Source organism: Monopterus albus, unplaced genomic scaffold (assembly GCF_001952655.1).
Source record: "Monopterus albus unplaced genomic scaffold, M_albus_1.0 scaffold31.1, whole genome shotgun sequence".
In the NCBI taxonomy this organism is placed as follows: domain Eukaryota; kingdom Metazoa; phylum Chordata; class Actinopteri; order Synbranchiformes; family Synbranchidae; genus Monopterus; species Monopterus albus.
The window spans coordinates 6,593,153-6,613,383 of NW_018127911.1; the positions used below are offsets into that span (position 1 = coordinate 6,593,153).

Sequence of the window (20,231 nt, forward strand, 5' to 3'; positions counted from 1 at the left end):
AGCAGTCACCGGCCACATCGACCTGATCAGTGTTTGATTGTTGTGTCTTGTTGCTTTTTTTCTTTTGTCTCTCCTCTATCCACTCACCCCAACCGGTCGAGGCAGAAGGCCGCCCACCAAGAGCCGGGGTCTGTCGGAGGTTTCTTCCGTTAAAGGGAGTTTTTCCTCCCCACTGTCGCCAAGTGCTTGCTCAAGGGGGATTTGTTGGGTTTTCCCTCTGTAATAATAGTGATAACAGTAAGGTCTAGACCCTACTTTGTAAAGTGTCCTGAGATGACTTTTGTTGTGATTTGGTGCTATACAAATAAAATTTGATTTGATTTGATTATTAGAAATGAGAACATGGAGGGGGACTCACTGTCACCATTTTCTTGCTACAAACTGCAATGTAGTTGCAACTAACAGAAAAAGTAGGTAGTAGTAATCGAAATCCCTCCATCAACAGAAGGAATAATAGCGGCAGTGTATTAATGCAGCATCATCACTTCAACATCACAGCTCAGATCAATAATGAAATGGTCTGCTTTTAAAACATGTTTCGGTTTTTTTCTTATTAGGAAAAAAGGAACTGGCAGTAAAATGGCAAATCACTACCATCAGCTTTAATGCAGAGAGAGCTCTACTGCTACACCACCTTTATAAAAACCAATTTATCAATAGTGTAGTTTATTAACATTTGAGGAAAAGTACACAGTATGATTCACTGAAAGAGAAAAAATGAAAGGAAGAGAGCTGGGTCAAGAAAAAAGATCAACCAGTGTCCTAGCAACAAGAACGGATGGTAGTGAAAAAGTAATGCATGTCTCACTCTGTCAAGTGCCTGAGGAGACTCAGAAGAACAGCCAAAGTGTTTGTTTCCCATAATCTGTGCAAGAGACCACACACATTTCTAACACAACTACTCACACAGAAGACTGCTATCAAAAGAGCCACTGCTTCAGCTGCACTGTAACAAGTCAAGGGGTTCATGCAGGCTCCCCCGACCTAGCCTCTGTCCTGGGAGCATGTCTTCCAGAGACTATAGATCTATCTCCTTTAGTTTAAGTGATCATTTGTTTATCCACTATATGCCATGTCACAGAGACAGATAATTTGATTGTATAAGTCCTCAAGAAATAATGTTATACTATTTCCAAATGGATACAGGCCCAGTTTGGTGGGCAAGTATAAACTGCTCTACTCACAGCAATCCTTAGCCTTTCAGCTGCTTATCGTTCTAATTTGCACTTAGAACATCTTAGAAAAATAAGTTAGGAAACAAATATATATAGAGATTCAAGACATTCCTTGTGTTCTTGTAAATTTTGGAGATAGCAAACCAACAGAAGAGGAATTCTAACTAATGCTATTGCAATGAGACCAAGGAATGCCTGTAACTTGTCTAACTAATGATCAAGACAAGTGCTGAAATGACATTTTCTCCAGTGTCTTAAATTTTCTGCTCTCTTGTGGGGTTTTTTGTCATCTTAAACTCCAAAAAAAAAAAAGAAAAAAAGAGTGAGCTCTATACTGCTGGTCAGCCAAAATAAGCAACTGAGACCTCACACTGCACTCTGGGAAACTATGATGGACACTTTTTTACACTGAGTAAGAAATCATTAGCCCTAATCCAAACTTAACTGTAATGCTCGTGCACCAGGCTGAAGATACTCAAAGAAGTTTTATAGATCCTTCAAACAAATAGATGAAAACTTTCATTTTTAGGAGGCTCAGCTACAGCCCAACATATTGCATGCACCTTCATCTGTACCATGACAGGCATAATACAATCTACTGAAAGCCCTAAAAGCTGAGTTAAACCTAACACTTTGAAATGGGCATTGGAATAATCAATAAAGGAAATTGCATAGGTGTGATTCTTTAAAATATACTACCTCCAATTCATTGTGTGGCCATCACTCAACTTGGCCACAGGGAGAATCTCCTACAACAGAGAATTCCCTAAGTTGAACTTCAGAGGAGAAAATGAAGCCAGCTCCTATTCCACACTGACTTCAAATCTCATTTTCTGCTTCCTCTTTTCTGTCACAGATGTGCCAAGTTGATGAGCAGTTGCCTGTTGCCAAGACTGAGTTCAAACCAGAACTGAAAGGCACAGAGTGAAAGTGAGTGTCATCAGATAAGAAAGAGAAAGAAGAAATAAAAAAAAGAGCAGTTGACAACTGCTCTCTGTATCCATGCCCCACACAGCCAGAGCCACCCATGGCAAGAATGTGGCACACACAAGGCAAACGTATACATAAAGCCTCATTCTGAGCTCAATATACATCTGAGCCACTTAAATAGTTCAAGACACTGTCAGATCCAGCCGCTCCGCTTCCCCTGACAAAACTGCACACTATGAGGCAGACATGTACAACACACAGTGACAGGCACATGGAGGGAAACCTAGCATGCTTTACACAAAAACACAAAGTTGGAATAAAAGCACATACAGTGTCTTTGTGGAAGATTTGTGAAAATAAACACATAACACTGTTTTCAGGAATGAGAGCAACCATTACATGGCTGTTTTGATCTCCACATACTGGTCAGAAGGCTGCTGGTAACGGGAGGCGCTTCATGTTACCTGATTCTCATGGTACACAGGGTTAATTAGATATCAAGATAGAAATCAGAAAGCTTACTGGCTCCTGGTGGAGTGTCATCCCTAAGGAATGTAGAAACATTAGATGTTAGCAGTAGTTTTATTGAACTTGTGGGGATCTGGAGCACCAATCCAATGCAAGATTACACAGAATGCTTGATTTTGTGTATCTGGACTCAAACTGTGATACCCATTACAGCAGCGCAATGTAGTCGATGCCTAACGATCACAGTTTAGCGATCTGTACTGCCCCAAGTTATGGAGCTTAAAATACTCCCACTGGCCTCAGGATGAGACCCTTACGGATGAAGAGCAACGTTATTATGAATGAGAGTCAGCACTATCTTGTACTTAATGGCATAGATAATCTTGACTGCTACGCATATGGCCATAATAGATGAAGAACTTTTCTGAATCATGGGAGCTGGCTGATGTTGCCTTTGAGCAGGGATAGGAACATAATACTGAGACAGAAGTGGATGGCAGCAGAGCTTCAAGGAAAATATCAATTTAATTTGAGAAAAAAGAACTACACATTGTTACACAACTGTAATTTCTTTTCAGCTGCTAGAGAGTCTAGTGAGACTCAATTGACATCATAAATCGCTCTTTGCCTTTCCTATCACATCCTATTTCCTAGTGGCGATGTAAACTACAGATGCCTGCTTGAAGCAAACTGTACACAACGCAGCCTCCAGTCCAAAGCTAGTGTTAGCTGACTAATGAGTAGTCAGCCCAGTAGATTGCTCTGGTTACTGCTGATGTGACACAAAGCACTAATGTTACCACATTAGAATCATATTAAATCAATACAGAGTGGGGCTGTGTCTCTCTCCCTCTCGCATGATTGGATCCAAATCTCAATACATGGTCCACTAAATTTGTAATAATATGATAGTCCAAATTATATTGAGTAGATTCAGCTAATATTCAGTTCGGGCTTTCTGAAAGAAAAGGTTAAGGGAAGCATGCTTCACATTAAAGCTTGAGCGACAGTACCCACATTACCCAGGACCCACATGATGATTAGTTATTTTGCATTCTAAAAAAAATAATTCATTGAATAAGGCAAAAAAAAAGCAGCTAAAGGCAAAGATAACCGTTTGATTTCTCTGATCCCTATTTGTTCCCTAAATGCACTAGAATCCATACATTTGTTTGTTTTCAGTACACGTGTTGAACAGATGAAAGGTCATGGTTGTTGCACTTTATGAGAGAAGAGAACATTTTTCCAACAGTGTAAGAACTAACACAGTTGCCTGATGGGGTTTAGGAGTTAGTGGAGCACAGATGATGTTAGTACCAACATGGCTTTGTGAAAAACAAAGCCTTTACTCCTTTCACCAAGGCACCTTTAGCTCACTCATCTTCCTCTGGTTAATGAGTTCAAAGACAGCTTTATAAAACATTTACAGACACACAGAGGGGAGTCTGAGGCTCTGCAACAGTTCTACATGACCCCAGGTTAATTCACCTAATTACTATGCTTTGAATCTTCTATCACTCATGTTTTTCTTCTTCTCAGTCTCTAGCCATCTTAAGCCCACTTTTGCAGCAGGAGAATCCCAAAGCAAAAAAAACCTTTCATCTCGACAAAAACCCTCCTCAAAATGGAGTAACACACCCCAGAGTTAACCCACACTGACCAAAAACATGCCAGTTTATCAACACCCGCGCAGAAGATGTTTGTGTCATAAAAGAGCTGCTCGATTCCGATGACTCCCTGAGGAATGTTGGGAGGAAGCTTTGCCCACTTCTCTAATCAGCAGTCCATCACCTTGATGAGGCTGATGAGAAGGATGCTTTGAAGTGCTCTCCAGATACTATAAACCAGAACAAGGGAGTCTTGGAGATAATGAAATGACTGTTGTTGTTAATGGAACAGCCATTAGCACTGGAATGTCAGGCCTGACTTGTAAAGTCAGGCAACATAAAGATGTCAAATCACTGAGTTTAGGTCAAATTCTTTGACTGCAGTGAGCAGAGACACTTTCCAAGTAGCTGAAGGTAATTGTGATTAATGTGAATTTACTTTCACTCCATCTTGTATTTTCAAACACGACTAAGCCTGAGCAATATAACGTAACCTTTAAAGTTTTTATAGCTTGCCCTCAAGAAAAAAGGTCTAGACTACATTAACTACATCTCACTTTTTAAAAATCATTCTAGATCCAAGCATGTCTCAATCAAATGGCCTAGACTGACAAACCTAAGGGATATACTGGTCCAGGTATATTCAACAACAGGGTTATGGCAAATGACATACTCAGAGAATGAATGCATGAATTGACATAACACATTACACAAGTCTCTGGATGACCAGTGCTCCCCCAAAGGAGCAGATGAACCTGCGCTGGAGATGGAGCCTAACTTGTGCTGCTGCTGTTGCTGCTCTGCAAGACAGATACAGCATATCCAGGTCAGGAATGTCTGTACCTGTGCCAGGTGGTACAGATGAAGGAAGAGATAGATGGATGTGTAAAGCCAGACAGTGCTGAAGAGGAGAGAGGAACTGAATAACACAGAAGTGGATGGTGAGACAGAGAGAAACAGGAGACAGTGATGAATGGGTGGGAATTGGGGGGGCAGACAAAAAGGTAAGAGGTGACGGGAAGGACATGCAGGGACAAGACAAATGTAATCAGCAAGACTGGGAACAATTTCAGTTAAATGGTTACAGTATATGAATCAATGTTAACTATCTGTGTGAGTTCTGTAAACATATCAACAAGAACACAGCTCTTCCCAACAGAAACTGGTTTTCTCGCTCAGTTTTTTTTTTTTTTTACCGAGGTGAAAAACCCTGTCAACTCACAGCCAGCCTCCTTCCTTTAATGGCAAAGCAACATCACAACAGCCATGACAGGGAGAGAGGGGCTTTGTAATGTCTCTCTTACTTCAGAAAATGGGATATTATCAAATAAGTTTGCTATCAGTGCACCATCAAATGATTTTGTGGGCTGTGTCTGATCTGATCCCATATCCAGCAAGCCGAGAGAGAGATTTAGATAAAGCCTGGCTGTTGAGGCTAGGATCTGCCTAGACTGAGAAGTACGTTTTAGAGCATTTTGTGTTTGTGTGCGAGTATGATCCGGGACAATATCTGATGGGTAGTGCAACATCCAAATTGCATTCAGCATTTGTCTTTTTAAGGACATACCAGGGTATAGACTTGCATAAGTGTTTTAGGGGAGAGATCAGCACAGAGAGTGAGGAAACAGGGAAGAGTTTATTTTGTGTACATGAGTTGGCCGTTTACACGTGCCCAAGTGGCGGTTAACTGATGACACCGCAAGGGATAATGCAAAAGCAGGGTAACCATGAGAAGTCAGCTGAAGTCGGACTGCAGGTATTTGAATGTTGCAGTGGAGGTGATAATACTGCAAAAGCCAGCGTTAATTATTTTGACTGTCTCCACCAAATGTCACACAACCCTTTGCAGCAAGTCAAAATGCTAATTTTTCTCCCAAAGTTTAAGTTCAAGAATATGAAATGCAAAGAACAGCCACTGACCTTGAGACTTCATTGAAATAAATTTAAACAGCAGTAAATGGGCAGCCTTGGCAAGTCAAGTAAGCAAGACCCACATTTACAAAAAAGGAATTTTCTCCCTTTCGGCTGTTGGCATATCTGTTATGCTTTTGCCTTCATTATATTGGGGAAGAGGCCGAAATCTCAAAGATGAAAACCCTACTAAAACCAAAATGGATGGACATATACCACTAGAGGGAAGTGAGAAAATATTCTACTTTGTAATATAGACACCACACGAAGAAGAGAGAAATAGAGGTTTATCCAACCCGCTGATGACAACCAGCCTCAAATACACAGGGTAAAGACTGGCTATGACTGCAAAGCCAGAATGAAGTAATGAGTAGAGTGGCTTCATTCTGCTGCCGAGAGAGTAAATTAGTGCCTCACCAAGTTGAGCTGCCAAAAACCAAGTGTAAACACAGTCTTTTAGCTCTCAAGAGGGAAAAGATGATTACCTCACAATTACAAGACCACAGAGGAAAGAGAAGCTCCATTGCCTCAGTGACAGAAAGAGAGATTACAGGGTGGTGGCAGTACTAATGATGATGGGGAAAGGGGAAAATACTGCAGTTTATTCCAGAGGGGACACAAAATTGCAGCAACTAGCAAAAATGTGTGGCACTCAGCTAATGTTTTAGCAATGCTCTTGAAAATGAAAGATGAAGAGGGAACGCTTTACTTGTTGCATGTCTGCTGCAGAGTTAATCTTTTTTGTCCTCAGTGCACTGAGACATCAACATCCAAAGTGGCATTAAAACAGGTTTTGATTTCATTGCAGCGTCTCTATATTGCTAAAAGTCTGTTTTTTTTCTGATAAGAAATACTACTAAGCCTGTCAAATTATCTAATAAACACAAGTTGCTTGGTACATGGTAACCAATATAACTGGCTAAATGCAAACACTTTTGACTCTTATGACACGTGTACAACATGTTATCTATGACATGCACCTGCCTCTCTGTACCATTCTTATAAAGGCTTTAACTGAATTGAGCAATAGCTTCCATACACCACATCCACCTTCCAAGTTTTACTCACCTAATAAAACGTCATTCTCTAATGTGATGACTGTGTGAGAGGGTGACCTAATCCTATACTAATGCCATGATGCACTACACACCTTTACACATCTACACCAAATAAGACACTACTGAATGGGAATGCACAAGCTTAGATCTTAAAATGCTTTTGTTACGGCAAACCGTATATATAAATATATATGTGTGCTTGTTCGGACTCAGAAACAGGCAGAACTTGGACTCAGGCTTGACCAGGTAAATGTATTTTAATAACAGAACTGAGAAGTGGTCAGAATCGGTTATGTCAGCCGATCTCAGGGCAGCGGGGAGTGCTGGGATGACTGGACTGCTAGACCTACAACCCAAGGTTGTAGGAGAGGCGCAGCTGGCTAAAGAAAAGCAGAGGATGAGAATGAGTATGAGTAACAGGGATGCTATGGAAATGGCAATACTGATAGTTATACTGAGGACCTGAGTAGCAGAATTTACTGGCTCTAGGCAGGTGAGCGTCACAGGCTAAGAACACAGTCCAGGGGGAGGTGTAGGAGCTGGCATAGGCGATCACTGGTCCGATGTGCAGTACTACCATCGTGGTGAGGCTCAGGCTCGCAGCAGACGGCAAGCAGGTAGTAAGATGGTGTGTGGAAGGCTGACAGTGGAGATCCAGAACCATGCAACCAGTCCCAACAAGAGCTGGTCTCCTCTTCCTAAGGAGTGTCACCTGGAGAAACAGTTCAGTCCAGGCACCAAATTGTGCTGATACAAAAATAGCTGAAACCACGAACAGAGGGTACTCCGGTCCTTAACACAAGTCCACAGAAAACAGTTCAAACTGAAAGTGACCCTTCAAAAAAAAAAAAACAATAAGGGCAATCAGTTCGTTACTACCTGAAATCAGATCCTACAGTCTAGAAAACAGGTCATACACAAACAATCTTAGTCATGAGAGCAAAGACAGGTTACCAGCAGGAACACAAGAGATCATCTGGCGACCAGGACACACCAACACTCCCTTTAAGTACTAGTCTGGTAATTGGTGTGAGCAGGTGTGCCTCGCTACCTAGAATGCATTCCCACCTGTGCAGGGGCAGAGCCACTGTGACAGCCCATGCCAGCTGATGAAGTGCTGGGGGTGGACAGGGCCACAGACGTAACAGCTTTCATATTTCATAAGGAGACAGGGCAAAACTAGACATTCTACTGTGTAGCATTCAGCAGATTTTCAATGATTTTGCAGACAATCTCACTGATATCCAAAAATTAAATGTAATGATACTGATAAAGGGTTATATTTACTGTGAGTCACTTAAAGCATTGCCATACTCTGTCACAGTCACCACCTCTTACTGAAGATCTGCATACTACATATTCATAGTATTATCACAATGCCAACAGTGAAGTACTGAGATTTCAATCAGACAAGACCTTTTAGATCAATGCATTCGTTACGTTTACGTAAAATCCTCTACACATCTTCAATCGTCTCCCAGTGTTACATACAAGGGTGAGTTAACCTGATCTCACAAAGAAATGTACACCCGCCCTTTCTGAGGCAGCTGAATTCTTCCTCGAGCACACACTGGCCCAGAACAAAGCTCTATCATCTGTTAATGAATTCCACGACCAGCAGTGCTCATCGCTGCAGGCAGGTAATTAGTCTGAACAGCAGGAAAGCTCAAAAAATACACTTCCCATCTTGTCCTCTGGTTGTGACCTCACAAGGGGATGTCACAGGTTTCACCTGATAAGATAAGAAACTCTACAAAGCTTGACCAGCAGGTGCAAAATCACAGTCTAATAAGTTGTTTCAGTTTGAATCACATGTACTTACCCTTTAGGCAAAACAAAAAGTGCTTTGCAATCCAAACAGCTGCATTCAGTCTTTGTCAATATTAACTTGTTCGTCACCAATTCCACATTTTTCAGATTCAACTATTATGCTGCTTTATTTCTGGACATAATTTGGTGACTTTACCATGTTGCTCTGTAAATACCCACTTTTTTCTGTTAAAAGGCAGTGACAAAGAACAGGTTGAATAGGTTCGCCATTTCACACAAGAGTTAAGACAGGGTTATCATGGATCCTGGAGCTTCTCCTCCTGCCACAGCGCCAGCTGAAGCTCTTATCTGACAAAGTGGAGTCCAAAGAGGACAGCCAGAGATAGCATATCTGTGCGTGTGTTTGTATGCCAGTTTTATCTGATGATCCAAGTCACTACCAGCCAAGCCACGCAACATGGTGGCTGGTAGTCTTCCAATGCTGCAAACACAGCACAACATGGTCCCACATGGTAATGGTGAGATGTTGCCAAAGGACCTTTGAGAAGTCACAAGGACATTCGCACACATGTAGCTCAACTCTTCAGGATAAGTCAGTATGTTCCACTCTCTAAATCTTTAAAACAGAAATACTAAGGCTATTTATTACTGTAATGTAATCCCTCATGTGCTGCAAAAATAATACACGAAATATTAAGAAATATTTTATGGCACTGAGTCAAGAGTCACAGACAATGAGGGAGTCCATGCCCATCGGCTTATCCGGTCTACTCTCCACTCTGAGCATCGGAGTAAAAGCCCACAGGATTTGGCTTGCCTTCGTTTTAGAATGCAGCTTAATTCTGTATGTAGCTCCACCAACATATTTTATTGTAGTTGAGGAATAATTGAGGAAGCCCCTGTCATGCTGAGCTTGCAACTTATTGGTGTTTGAAAGACTGACTGTAAATGTGCCTCATGGGTCACACAAACACCTGCTGAATGAGGAGTCTGTTCCATAACGTTCCACTGTTGTCCCTAAATGCTCCACCAGCAGCACCACAGATGACTTTGCAAGAAAAACCTTTTAAATATTCATATTAAATTGGCCATCATTTCTCGGCTTCTGTATCCCATTCTCTCTCTCTAAAGGCATTTTCAGCAATGATCCATTATTTTCTGACACAATCAACAAATCACATTTATTCACATTAGCAGATTGGCACAAAAACCTGTAAGAAACGGACTGCAGACTGGTGGTTTGAGGTGGACCTTAGAGCACTTGTCCACACTGTAGTACAAAAGCAGCTTTAGCACTTTAGCAAACACTACCTGAGGTCTGCAAAAAATACTCTTCAATCAGGCTGAAGTGTCAAAACCATAAAAGTAGATTTTGAATCAATTCTCTGTTACTTCCCCTCACAAAGGTCACATTGTTCATCTCCATTGCCATCACCTGCTGCCAGCTTGTGTTTTATTACAATCTCTGTTACACGTTTCCCACCCACTAACCCTCTCAGGTCCAAGTTTGTATAGTGTACCCCCTACGTTCTTGCCTTACTGCTTTACACAGCTAAACTATATCACATCTGTCAAGCAGCAAAGGAAACTGTGATGTGTGCTTTCACATGATAGAAAAACTCTTCCAGGAATGGACCACACTCTGTGCCTGGCACATGGACATCCCGTTCCTTATTTCACTCTCCTAGCATTCCAATTGGAATACATCACCTGCGCACAGCTGCCAAGGACGACACATATATCATCCTGTCAGGACAAGAGCTGAGACAGAGAGGGTGCATGGCAAACAAATGGCACTGCCCTCTGTCCTGAACAGCAAGCTTCCAAAGACAGTGTGAGACTAGCTAAAACACATTCAAGCAGATAAAGCATATTTGAATTTGAATCAGAGGTAGTGTGAAAATGAGGGAGATAGAGCATGACAATGCTGCACAACTAAAACAACTACCAATAATGCACAAGTTCCCACATTTCAACTTTACCAAAATTAGGCTGCACCACATCACTGCCCAAGATCTTGAGTAGGGCTGCACAATAAATCATTTTGCAAACGTGATTTAGATCCCTGTGCAATCTCAGTCTCACGTGACAATGATTCTGCTGTGTTTAGTTGCAGGAGGACACGGCCCAGCAAGTTTATTTATATAGCACATTTTCATATACAAAGGCAATCTAAAGTGCTTAACACAATGCACACGGATGGATAAAACATTAAAATGCATACAACATGCACACAGACAAAAAACATTAAAATGTAAATATAGACGAAACATTAGAATGCAAATAAAAGCAACAATTACAAGATAGTGCATGAAGCATCATGCATGAGTAGAGCGCACATAATATCTTCCACAATGTCAAAAATACTGGATTTGTTTTTGAATCAGTCTTCTCTTCCTGTCTACAGCTTGTCACATGATGTAACGTATTTCTGCTACGGGTTAATGCAGCTTAGTGAGGAAAAGGGAGCGCTTGGTTTGATACAGGGCATCTCTGTGCTAATGCAAACATGGCAGAATCATTGTCACATGAGACTGAGATCACACAGGGGTCTAAATCACGCTCACAAAATCATTTATCATGCAGCCCTAAGCTTAAGTAAAGTGAATGTAGAGGTATAGCTGCTTCACAGTCACTGGAAAAAATTAATGAGTGATGAGATGTTAAACACTGACTGGAATACCCTCTGTTCCCCCTTGATCTCCTCCTCTATAAATCCTGGCAGTGAAAAATGAGAAGGCAATCAACTGAGAGGTGAGTATACTGGACCTTTGTGGGACACTATTCACCTTCTGCAGTTTCTAGGACTAAGCAGACATATGTGCATATGTGCAGAGATACACAACACAAACACATGGCAAATAGTCATAATCTCTACTATAAACTAGAGTAGACAATGGCAAGACAAAGGGGGATGTCATGATGCACAGGTCATCAGTTTAACACAAACCCCTGATGTTGAGAGAAAATAGGATGCACATTAACTTAACAGGTCAGTCACATGTGCCTCTGACTTCAATCCAAATTCACAGTTTAGTCATTTTACACGACATGACGCTTTAATGTGAAACAATACTGGACATGTGATAGCTTGGCTGCTCAGTTCTCCACTTTCCTCCATGTTTCGTTACCTATCACTTAACCACGAGTTCTCTAAATATGAGCAGTTTGTAATCCCAAAGCTCCATCTAGGTCAGCCCTTTATCCCTTTCATACAAGGCCATTAGATCTATGATCAGTATTCATCAGAAAAGGTTCCACAGTGCACATCTTCTGGTAAATATTATTCATGTGCAGAGTTTACTAAAGCTTGTTTTATAAATGATATAAATAAAATACATTTCCTGTTCTATTGTCATTATTATGAAAACTGAACATCAGCAGACAAAGATATGAAACTTGCTCCTGATCACAGCATTCGGACAAGCTCATCTTGATCCACTGTTGCCAGACTGTGCCAGTACTGTCCTCTGTGGGATCCGACCTGTTCAAAGCCTCAGCGACAAAATAAGGGAAAGTGGAAGAAATAGAAAAATGTCTGATCATGCTGGATTCGCTCAGCATTCAGCTGTGAAATTAGCAGCATAAGTTAAACTGACAACACAACGCACTGGAAACACATCCTGTAAACAGTGCAAAATGTAGTCCAACAGCTGCGTCAGTATTGTTTGAGGGATAAGCTTCAATACACTGTATCCTAGAGAAATGGCTCACTAGCAATAGATTTTGATATATAGCTAGATTTATTGTCCCTAAGAGATAACATAAAATTAATAAGCTGCAGGTTGAACGGGTGATCATAAGCATCAGTGGAGAAACCAAGACTAATGCTACTACAAGGAATGAGAATCCACATAAGTGTATGACTTCCTGTACACTCACTGGTTAACTATCTAACCTACTTTCACATTCACACACAAACTAGCCTTGCATGATACATCAGAAACTGTGTAGAAAAAAACAAGTCATCAAGTGCCATTTCTAAGCCTGAGTTGCTGGAGAGCAAATGTAATCCGTGCGGAGTGGTTTTGTGGTTCACCAGCCTCCTGCATTGCCTGCTCTATCACTCAGCGCAGTCCAGCATGGCCAACTTTAGAGGGTTTACTGGCAGAGCTGAGTTATAAAAGATGGCAAGTGAAGAAGCCTTCCAGGAAAATAGACCTTTCCATAATCTGAATTCATAGCATTAAATAATTACTACACAGCATCTTTGTGATAAAGTCAGCAAAATGCCACAGCATAACAGAAACAAAGTGCAGACTGAACAGGGTAAACTGGTAAAACACACTTTGAGAATAATGTGACCATATTTTCAAAGAAAGTGACACCATTAGGCCAGTGAAACTGAGGGAAATCTCACTTAACATCTCCTCATCTGCTAACCTGCCTAAATGAAGTGTATTTTAAAATGAACTGATTGAAATTGCTTCTGAATAAGGGTGATGTGGAGGCTATACACATAGCTACATCTGTAGCTCTTCCTGACATGCCTATAGAGCTGATGTTTACCTTCTCCAACATATACTGTAAGTACCTATACATGCAGAGTTACAGGTGACATCAACATGAAGCACATTTAAGTATGGGTCTTCTCTTTTTCAGTTAAAAACTGTTTATTGCATGGAGCCTCTGTTGTGTAGATACTGTACATGCTCACTGTGCAGCATTTGTTGCTTTTATACATCCTTGTCTGCACTCTGAACAACAAAAGGACAGTTAACTAGGGAATAGTTTTTCAGAGGAAAAATGTTAGGCTTCATAATAAACTGTATAACTACACAATTATACTACAAACAACCGAACTGCTGATCCAGTATGTCAAAACAGTGGACAGGACGGTTCGTTCATGTGCAGGAACTCAGAGGTTGATCATTGTCCCCCAACGATTATCGTTTTCCCCAATCTCTGAAAAGCCTGCATCAAGTTGGCTAGCAGCCCTCAGCAAGGGGCTTTGGCCAATACTGGGGATTAAAACCTTGCAAATCTATAAATACACGAGCAAACCAAAGTCAGCACCCAGCTAGCTATTGCACTCACCTCTCACTGCTGGATGGCTGCCATGTGTTCTTTTTCCCCTCTATTCTGCTTCTCTCTTGCTTTTACTTTCGGCCTCTGTCTTTCAGCTTCTCAGGCCTCACTGTTCCCTTTGTGTTCCTATTTTACCCTCAAACTCCCTTCTCTCGGTTTGTCACCCTCTCTTGTGTCTCTGCCCTCATCTCTCACTCTATCCCTCTCATACTCTCGCTTGGCAGGACCTCTTAATTGGAAACAAGCTGTGAGAGGGCTTTCAGTTTGAGGTTAAAATTGAATCTGACCTGCCTCCCGCTGTATCTTTTCTTCTCTCCTTTGGCTGTATTACAGGCCTCTACACAGTGGCTGAGTGCAGATGTATGAAAGACAGAGTGTGGTGGAGCAGAAAGTTGACTCTACCCACCGGCTGGAAACAGCAGGGACATGACAGGCAAACAAGACAGACCGAGACATGTGCAAATTTACTCGCAAAACCCAGAAATCTGTACAATATATAATTTGGTGTTTTTAAGTCTTGAACAACATTGATTCATTCTGAAGACATTTTAAGTAAGTTATTCAAGTAGCCAAGAGAAAATGATTAATGACACCTTATGGCTCATGCACACCAAACATGCAGCACACCTCCTGACATGACCTCCATTCACTGCAAGCACTGCCGACAGCTGCAAGTCCATCACACCAAGAGTACAGTAATATTCATCGGAGCGGCGTCGGGTTCAGGAGTCCAGAAAAAGCTCTTCCTTTGGTAGAGGCGTCTTAGCTAACTGCTTGAGTCCCAGTTCCTATCACCACTAAAAGAGACCAAATGAGCCACATGGAGATTTGAGTAATGAAAAACCTTTGCTAGATAAAGGTAAACAATTTCATTTAGTTTCAGAACATTATCCAAGCCACTAAAAAAACAACAGTATAAGGCTGAACTACAAAGTCAGTAAATATAAAGTACAAGCAAAGCATACACTAAAACATCAAGCAACAAAAAACAATCAGTGTTGAATGCAATGCAGTGTCCAGATCAATTTTTCCATTCAGTCAATACATGCCAGTACACAGTAAATCAGCATCCCCATATACATAGCAGGCCAACATCTGGAACATAAAGCCTCAGCTATTACACAAAAATGACATGGCCATTACATGGTAATTATGGTGAGAGGCTACATTCAGTCTTTCACAACTTCCTTGTTGTCAGTGGGAGAGGATAAGAGGGATTTGTGGCACAAAGGGCCACAGACAGGCACATTACTTGCACCCACACAGACCACAGACTGAACTGTCTGGCTGTACAACACCACAGTGCACTCAGTCACTATCAAACACACCACCTTGCAGAGAGAGAAGTCAGTATTACCCAAAAATGGGGGAAATTAGCATTTTCATCAGTTAAATCTGAAGAAATATTTTTAAGCGCTGTGTGTGTGTACCGTTTGTGCCAGCTTTTATACAGTCTATGGTTTGTGTGTGTTGTGTTTATTGTGACATGTACCATTATGGAGGAAAATAAATAATTTAATCAACTAAGCTGTAAAACAGCTGACAGATTAATTAAGAGAAAAATAGTAACTAGAGTGTCCAAATAATTTTTACATTAGCACACTGATTTTTACTTGCATATTTAAGTGAAATGCTCACATCATAAACCCCTATAATGTGTAGTTAATGTTTACAAAATATACAGCTTTCTATAATTAAATGGAATGCTAATTGTGTGATTTATGCTTGTTAAAGTGCTACACCCCTACTGAACATAGTGTAGTCTTGCAATAAAGCTAAGATGACAAGGTCTTTTGAGACAGCCAAAGCCTGTTCCTCTCAATGCTACTTTACAACAGAAGGATTATTTTTCCTTTGGGTTATGGCTCTGATACTGCCCATCTCACTATGTGAAATCACTCTCTGACAGCACTCGGCAGCGAGTAATGAACTGGCAGAAAGTGGCAGATAGCTCATGTCTTAAGAGTGATATGGAGAAGGTGATTCTGCTGAGCCAACACATGAACCTCATAAGCTGATACTTGCACAGTCAGAGACAAACACGAGAATCCTCTCAGGATAAATGCTAAACAAACACATTAGACAACATGATAATAAACACATCAGAACCTGTTTCTTATCAAAAGGAGAGGAAGAAACCATTCATTCTCACTGAAATACAGTTGCTGCATCCATATTTCATACCTGATTCTTACTAAGAAATGGTCTGCCACCCAAACTGAGCAACTGACAATAACACCATAAAGCGTTGACACGGGGGTCAGTCTCAGCACGTACAGTCACGTAGGAAACAGGTTGAGGCCACAGAATTCCTGACTGATGGAGATGGGTGTGTCTGGGAAATGACTGAGCAAACACGGGTCAGAGTGGTTTCCCCCTTACTGGCACCAGTGCTTTGTCCCCACTAATCCATTCCAAAGAGCCATGGTCAAACATCCAGCACTATACATTCACCAGTAACAACACAGCACATTCAACGGGAACATGAAATGAATCCCACTTGTCAAAGTAGGCAGACAGATGCCACAGCATGACTTAAGTGTAGGACTAAGTGGTGGCCACAGAGCAGCTTGAAGGCAATAGGACAGTACAATATTGCCTTCAACAGGGATGGGGACTCTTTACAGAAACAGTATTACTGAGCATCATTCCACCACAAAAGACTGTAGCAATCATGTCTATTTGCTCATAACACTGTTACCTGTGCATGCACAATGGCTGATGGCTGAGTGTGGGGATTTTTACAATGAGAGAGCCTGACAAGCTCATAATACACTGGCAGGCAGAAAGGTGGAAATGTCATGAGCAAGAGAAGCAGATGTATTCATTGCTGAATACAAGGCTGTACAGAAAGATGGGGATATCTGTGGAATTACACTAATCAGTGTTTCCCATATGCTGACTAATTTGTGGCAGGCCACCACAATATCAACAATGACCGCCACATATTTATTTGAGATGGCTGAAGAGAGAGATGCACGTTAGGAGAAGAGGAGGAGGGTAGCAGCCAACGTGAGCTGCCACCACAAGTCGACTAATTCTGTGGGAAGCACAGCTTGTACAGTGGCTTTTGTTGCTGACATTAAAGCAAATCTGCTTATCTGTACCTGGTGATATATAATTCACTAAATAAAGTAATAGGAGTACTATTTACAACTGTCAAATCATCATAGCGCACTAATGGGTTTCTTTTGCTGTTGGGTAAAACTGGTGCGCAAAGTGAAAGAGAATCAAATGTGCGACACCTGGGCTCTTGAAAGCCCTTCATGTTGTGTTTGGAAATATTCTCATCACACCTCTCCATCTCAAATTATGCACATGACAGCACAGATTTATAGATCTTGACCATAATAATAGAGAAGCCTTCATTTATAAAACTCTAGCCTAGTAATAACACAAAAAAATCAACAACATGGAAACAACACTGATAAAACAGATTTTTTTGAGGAAACTGCAAAATACTTAGGCTACAAGTGAAATATGTTGTGATATATATTAATATTAGTTAAGTATACTAGTACTCTGGTAGTAATATACTAGAAATCTACTATTGAGATCCATAGTTACAGAGACCATCCTGAAAACTTTGAGCTCAATTTTAGGAGGACATAGGTGTCCTGCCAAAACCTTCGCAGTCCTGATTTCAGATGGATAATTGTAAGCTCAGCTAAAGAAATGTAAAGTAAAAGGCAGCATACAAACTCAAGGACAAGCTGAAAAGTTAGGGGGGCACCATCTGTGTACTGACTACAAAAACAGTAATAAACCCATACCTATCCAGACCCAATAAATACAGCATCTGTGCAGTACTCACTTGTCATATTCTGCATTGTCTTTATCACAGCGTGCATCTTTGTGCTTCTGCCAGTCCTTCCCATGCTTACAGGTGGTGAGGAGGACCACATCTTCTGAGTTATGAACATGATACAAAGCGTTCCTAGTGTCCGAACCTATTCCGGTTAAGTACCTCTTCCCCTTGAACACAAGCATGTACTTCCTAAAAGGGGGAATAGTGTTATGTTTCAGGTAGCCCCTTTCGCCTCCTGTCCTGGGATGGTCCTTAGAGAACAGAGGTATGGAAATATCAAAGTTGGGCCGAAAGTTCTCAGTGCTGATACTGGCCTTGGCCAACATGGCAAGGCCAATGTCGAAGCCAAGGTCTTCTGTGTAGTCAGGCCAGGTGCCAGAGTACAAGTTGAAGATGATGTGGTTTTTGCCACCATTCCACAGAGGAAGGCTCTGGATTTTTGCTTTTAAGTTGTGCACGTACTGGGGTGAAAGCTGGTCCCTGTCCAAAGTGTCCAAACTCAGGACAAATAGGCAGGCCTGTCCTGGGTCAGGTGTATAGAACCTGGACCCTTCGATAGAGGATAAAATGTTCTGATAACTCTCCGACATCTTTTCCCCTTTCTGCTGGGGGTAGACATAAACTTTAAATCCATTCCTCTCACACAGGGAAAAATCAAAACAGGACTCCATTCTGCAGCGTTTTCCACTGTAAACGCCTGAGTAAGCGTCTCTCTTTTGCCTAGGGGATATGTGCTCATTGTGATCGTCGCTCCGGTCTTGCTCCCAGGAGCTGAAATGCTGAAGATACCCTGGGAAGCGACGCCACCGCGCCCCGGGGTGATAACCGGTGAGGCTGCGCTCATCGCTCCCGTGTGGACCCCGTATGGATAGCGGGACTTGTATCCCCCCAAAACAAAATAAGAGAATAAGACACGCACCGGCGGAGAACAGAATTAAGTACCGTTTTTTGGCCTGCATGTGTCCTACGATCTGAAATAAGATGTCTGTCGATAAACCTAATAAGTCCCCAAGTTTTGGTTTCACCACCTCCTACGGGAACGTTCCGCCATCTTCCCCCGGGCTGCAAAGGTTGTGCGCTCAGGTCTCCCACCTTCTGCTTCAGATGCCTTTCACAAGTCCGGAAACTGATCCAACGCATGTGGGCGATTTATGTTGTTCATTCACGTCGTCTCCTCGTCAATAGTTGTATAGACTGACTGGCAACAGGTTCTCCTATGCAACAAAGTGACCAAATACACTCCAATATGGGTATCTAAAGTGGCACCCTACTTTCCGTTGTGCAACGCTACCTTTACTTTGTCCAAAAATATTACTTTATCGCTGACTATTCCTTTCTAGCTAACAAGAACCAAGCAGTATCTAATAACAAACTGCACAAAATTAGTACAAACCTGAGTCGGTAAACCTGCAGTGTGTGCCTGACTTGTAGCCTGGACAGTTTACTATTGTTCCTATTGGAAACAAGCTACCGAGCAAGCACCGAAGCCTCACGCAGTCAACATGCTGTCTAACACATTGCCATACTTCTTTCATTAAATGCCTCGAAAGTTAAAAGTATATTTGTAACTGCTGGCTAAATTTAGACAGCGAAGGGCTCCGGCCTAGCTAGCTAACTACCTGGCTAGTTTCTGAAAACATTCCCAGTTAGCTTGTTAGCTAAGCGGTCGCAACAAAGTAGCTTTAACGCTGGCTGGAAGTAAAGACAGTCAGCCAGTCTCTCTCCTCCCTATAAAGACACGTTTCTTCATTGGTCCACAACTTATCTGTCGCTCTTCCCACAGAACCAATGGGCTAATTTCTCCAGTCCTGAAAAGTGCTAAAGTGGTGGCTCACACACACAAAAACAAGAGGTGCTGTGCAGACTGCAAGCCAAGCAAAGCCGCACGGCAGTCCCACCAGGACGGCTGCTGACGACAGTGTGACGTTGCCCCGACGGCGCACGATGCGTTACAATTGGTCCTCGTCACATCCAAGCCGGGCGGGACTTCCAGTCCATCTATTCACATCCACAGAGAGCTGAGCAGGAAAGCCAGAGAGTTTTGGCACTGATACAGGTTTGTAACCCGAGGCTTAGGGTTTGCCTATTTTGTGTTTGTCCAGTTAAGTGGGGAACTGATGAGAAGCAGCCTTCTAAAGTTAAATAATACAGTATAGAAGTTAAATATTACAGTATTAAAAAAATACAAAATAGTCTGAGATGAAAGCCCATTTATTAGGACTGCCTCTTCTGTAAAGTTAATTAATGTCCAGTTTTGTGAGCACATTAAGGATTTCTTATGCATGTTGGCTTAAAGATTGACTATAATAGCCAACTGCTGTTTCCAAGGTCAAGGACAAACACTGAAATATTTGAATCATCCATAATGGTTTCACTGTGATTTTGATGACAAAAGGCTAAGTCTAAGCAGTGTGTGTGTGTGTGTGTGTGTGTGTGTGTGTGTGTGTGTGTGTGTGTGTGTGTGTGTGTGTGTGTA

General features: G+C 41.8%; 1 protein-coding gene across 2 annotated transcripts in view; it reads right to left on the reverse strand.

Annotated features, from left to right (window-relative positions):
- LOC109958190 (exostosin-1b-like) overlaps positions 1-19,743 on the reverse strand; it is a 45,357-nt gene extending 25,614 nt beyond the window's left edge. Inside the window, exons 1-2 of one of the 2 annotated variants that reach the window (XM_020596638.1) lie at positions 19,149-19,743; positions 17,762-18,969 (exon numbers count right to left, since the gene is read on the reverse strand). In XM_020596638.1, the coding sequence (XP_020452294.1) occupies positions 17,762-18,714 (953 nt within the window). In that variant the 5' untranslated portion in view covers positions 18,715-18,969; positions 19,149-19,743. Of the gene's footprint in view, positions 1-17,761 lie in introns of both variants that reach the window. The other variant, XM_020596637.1, reaches the window with a different exon arrangement.
- Between the last annotated feature and the right edge of the window lie 488 nt (positions 19,744-20,231).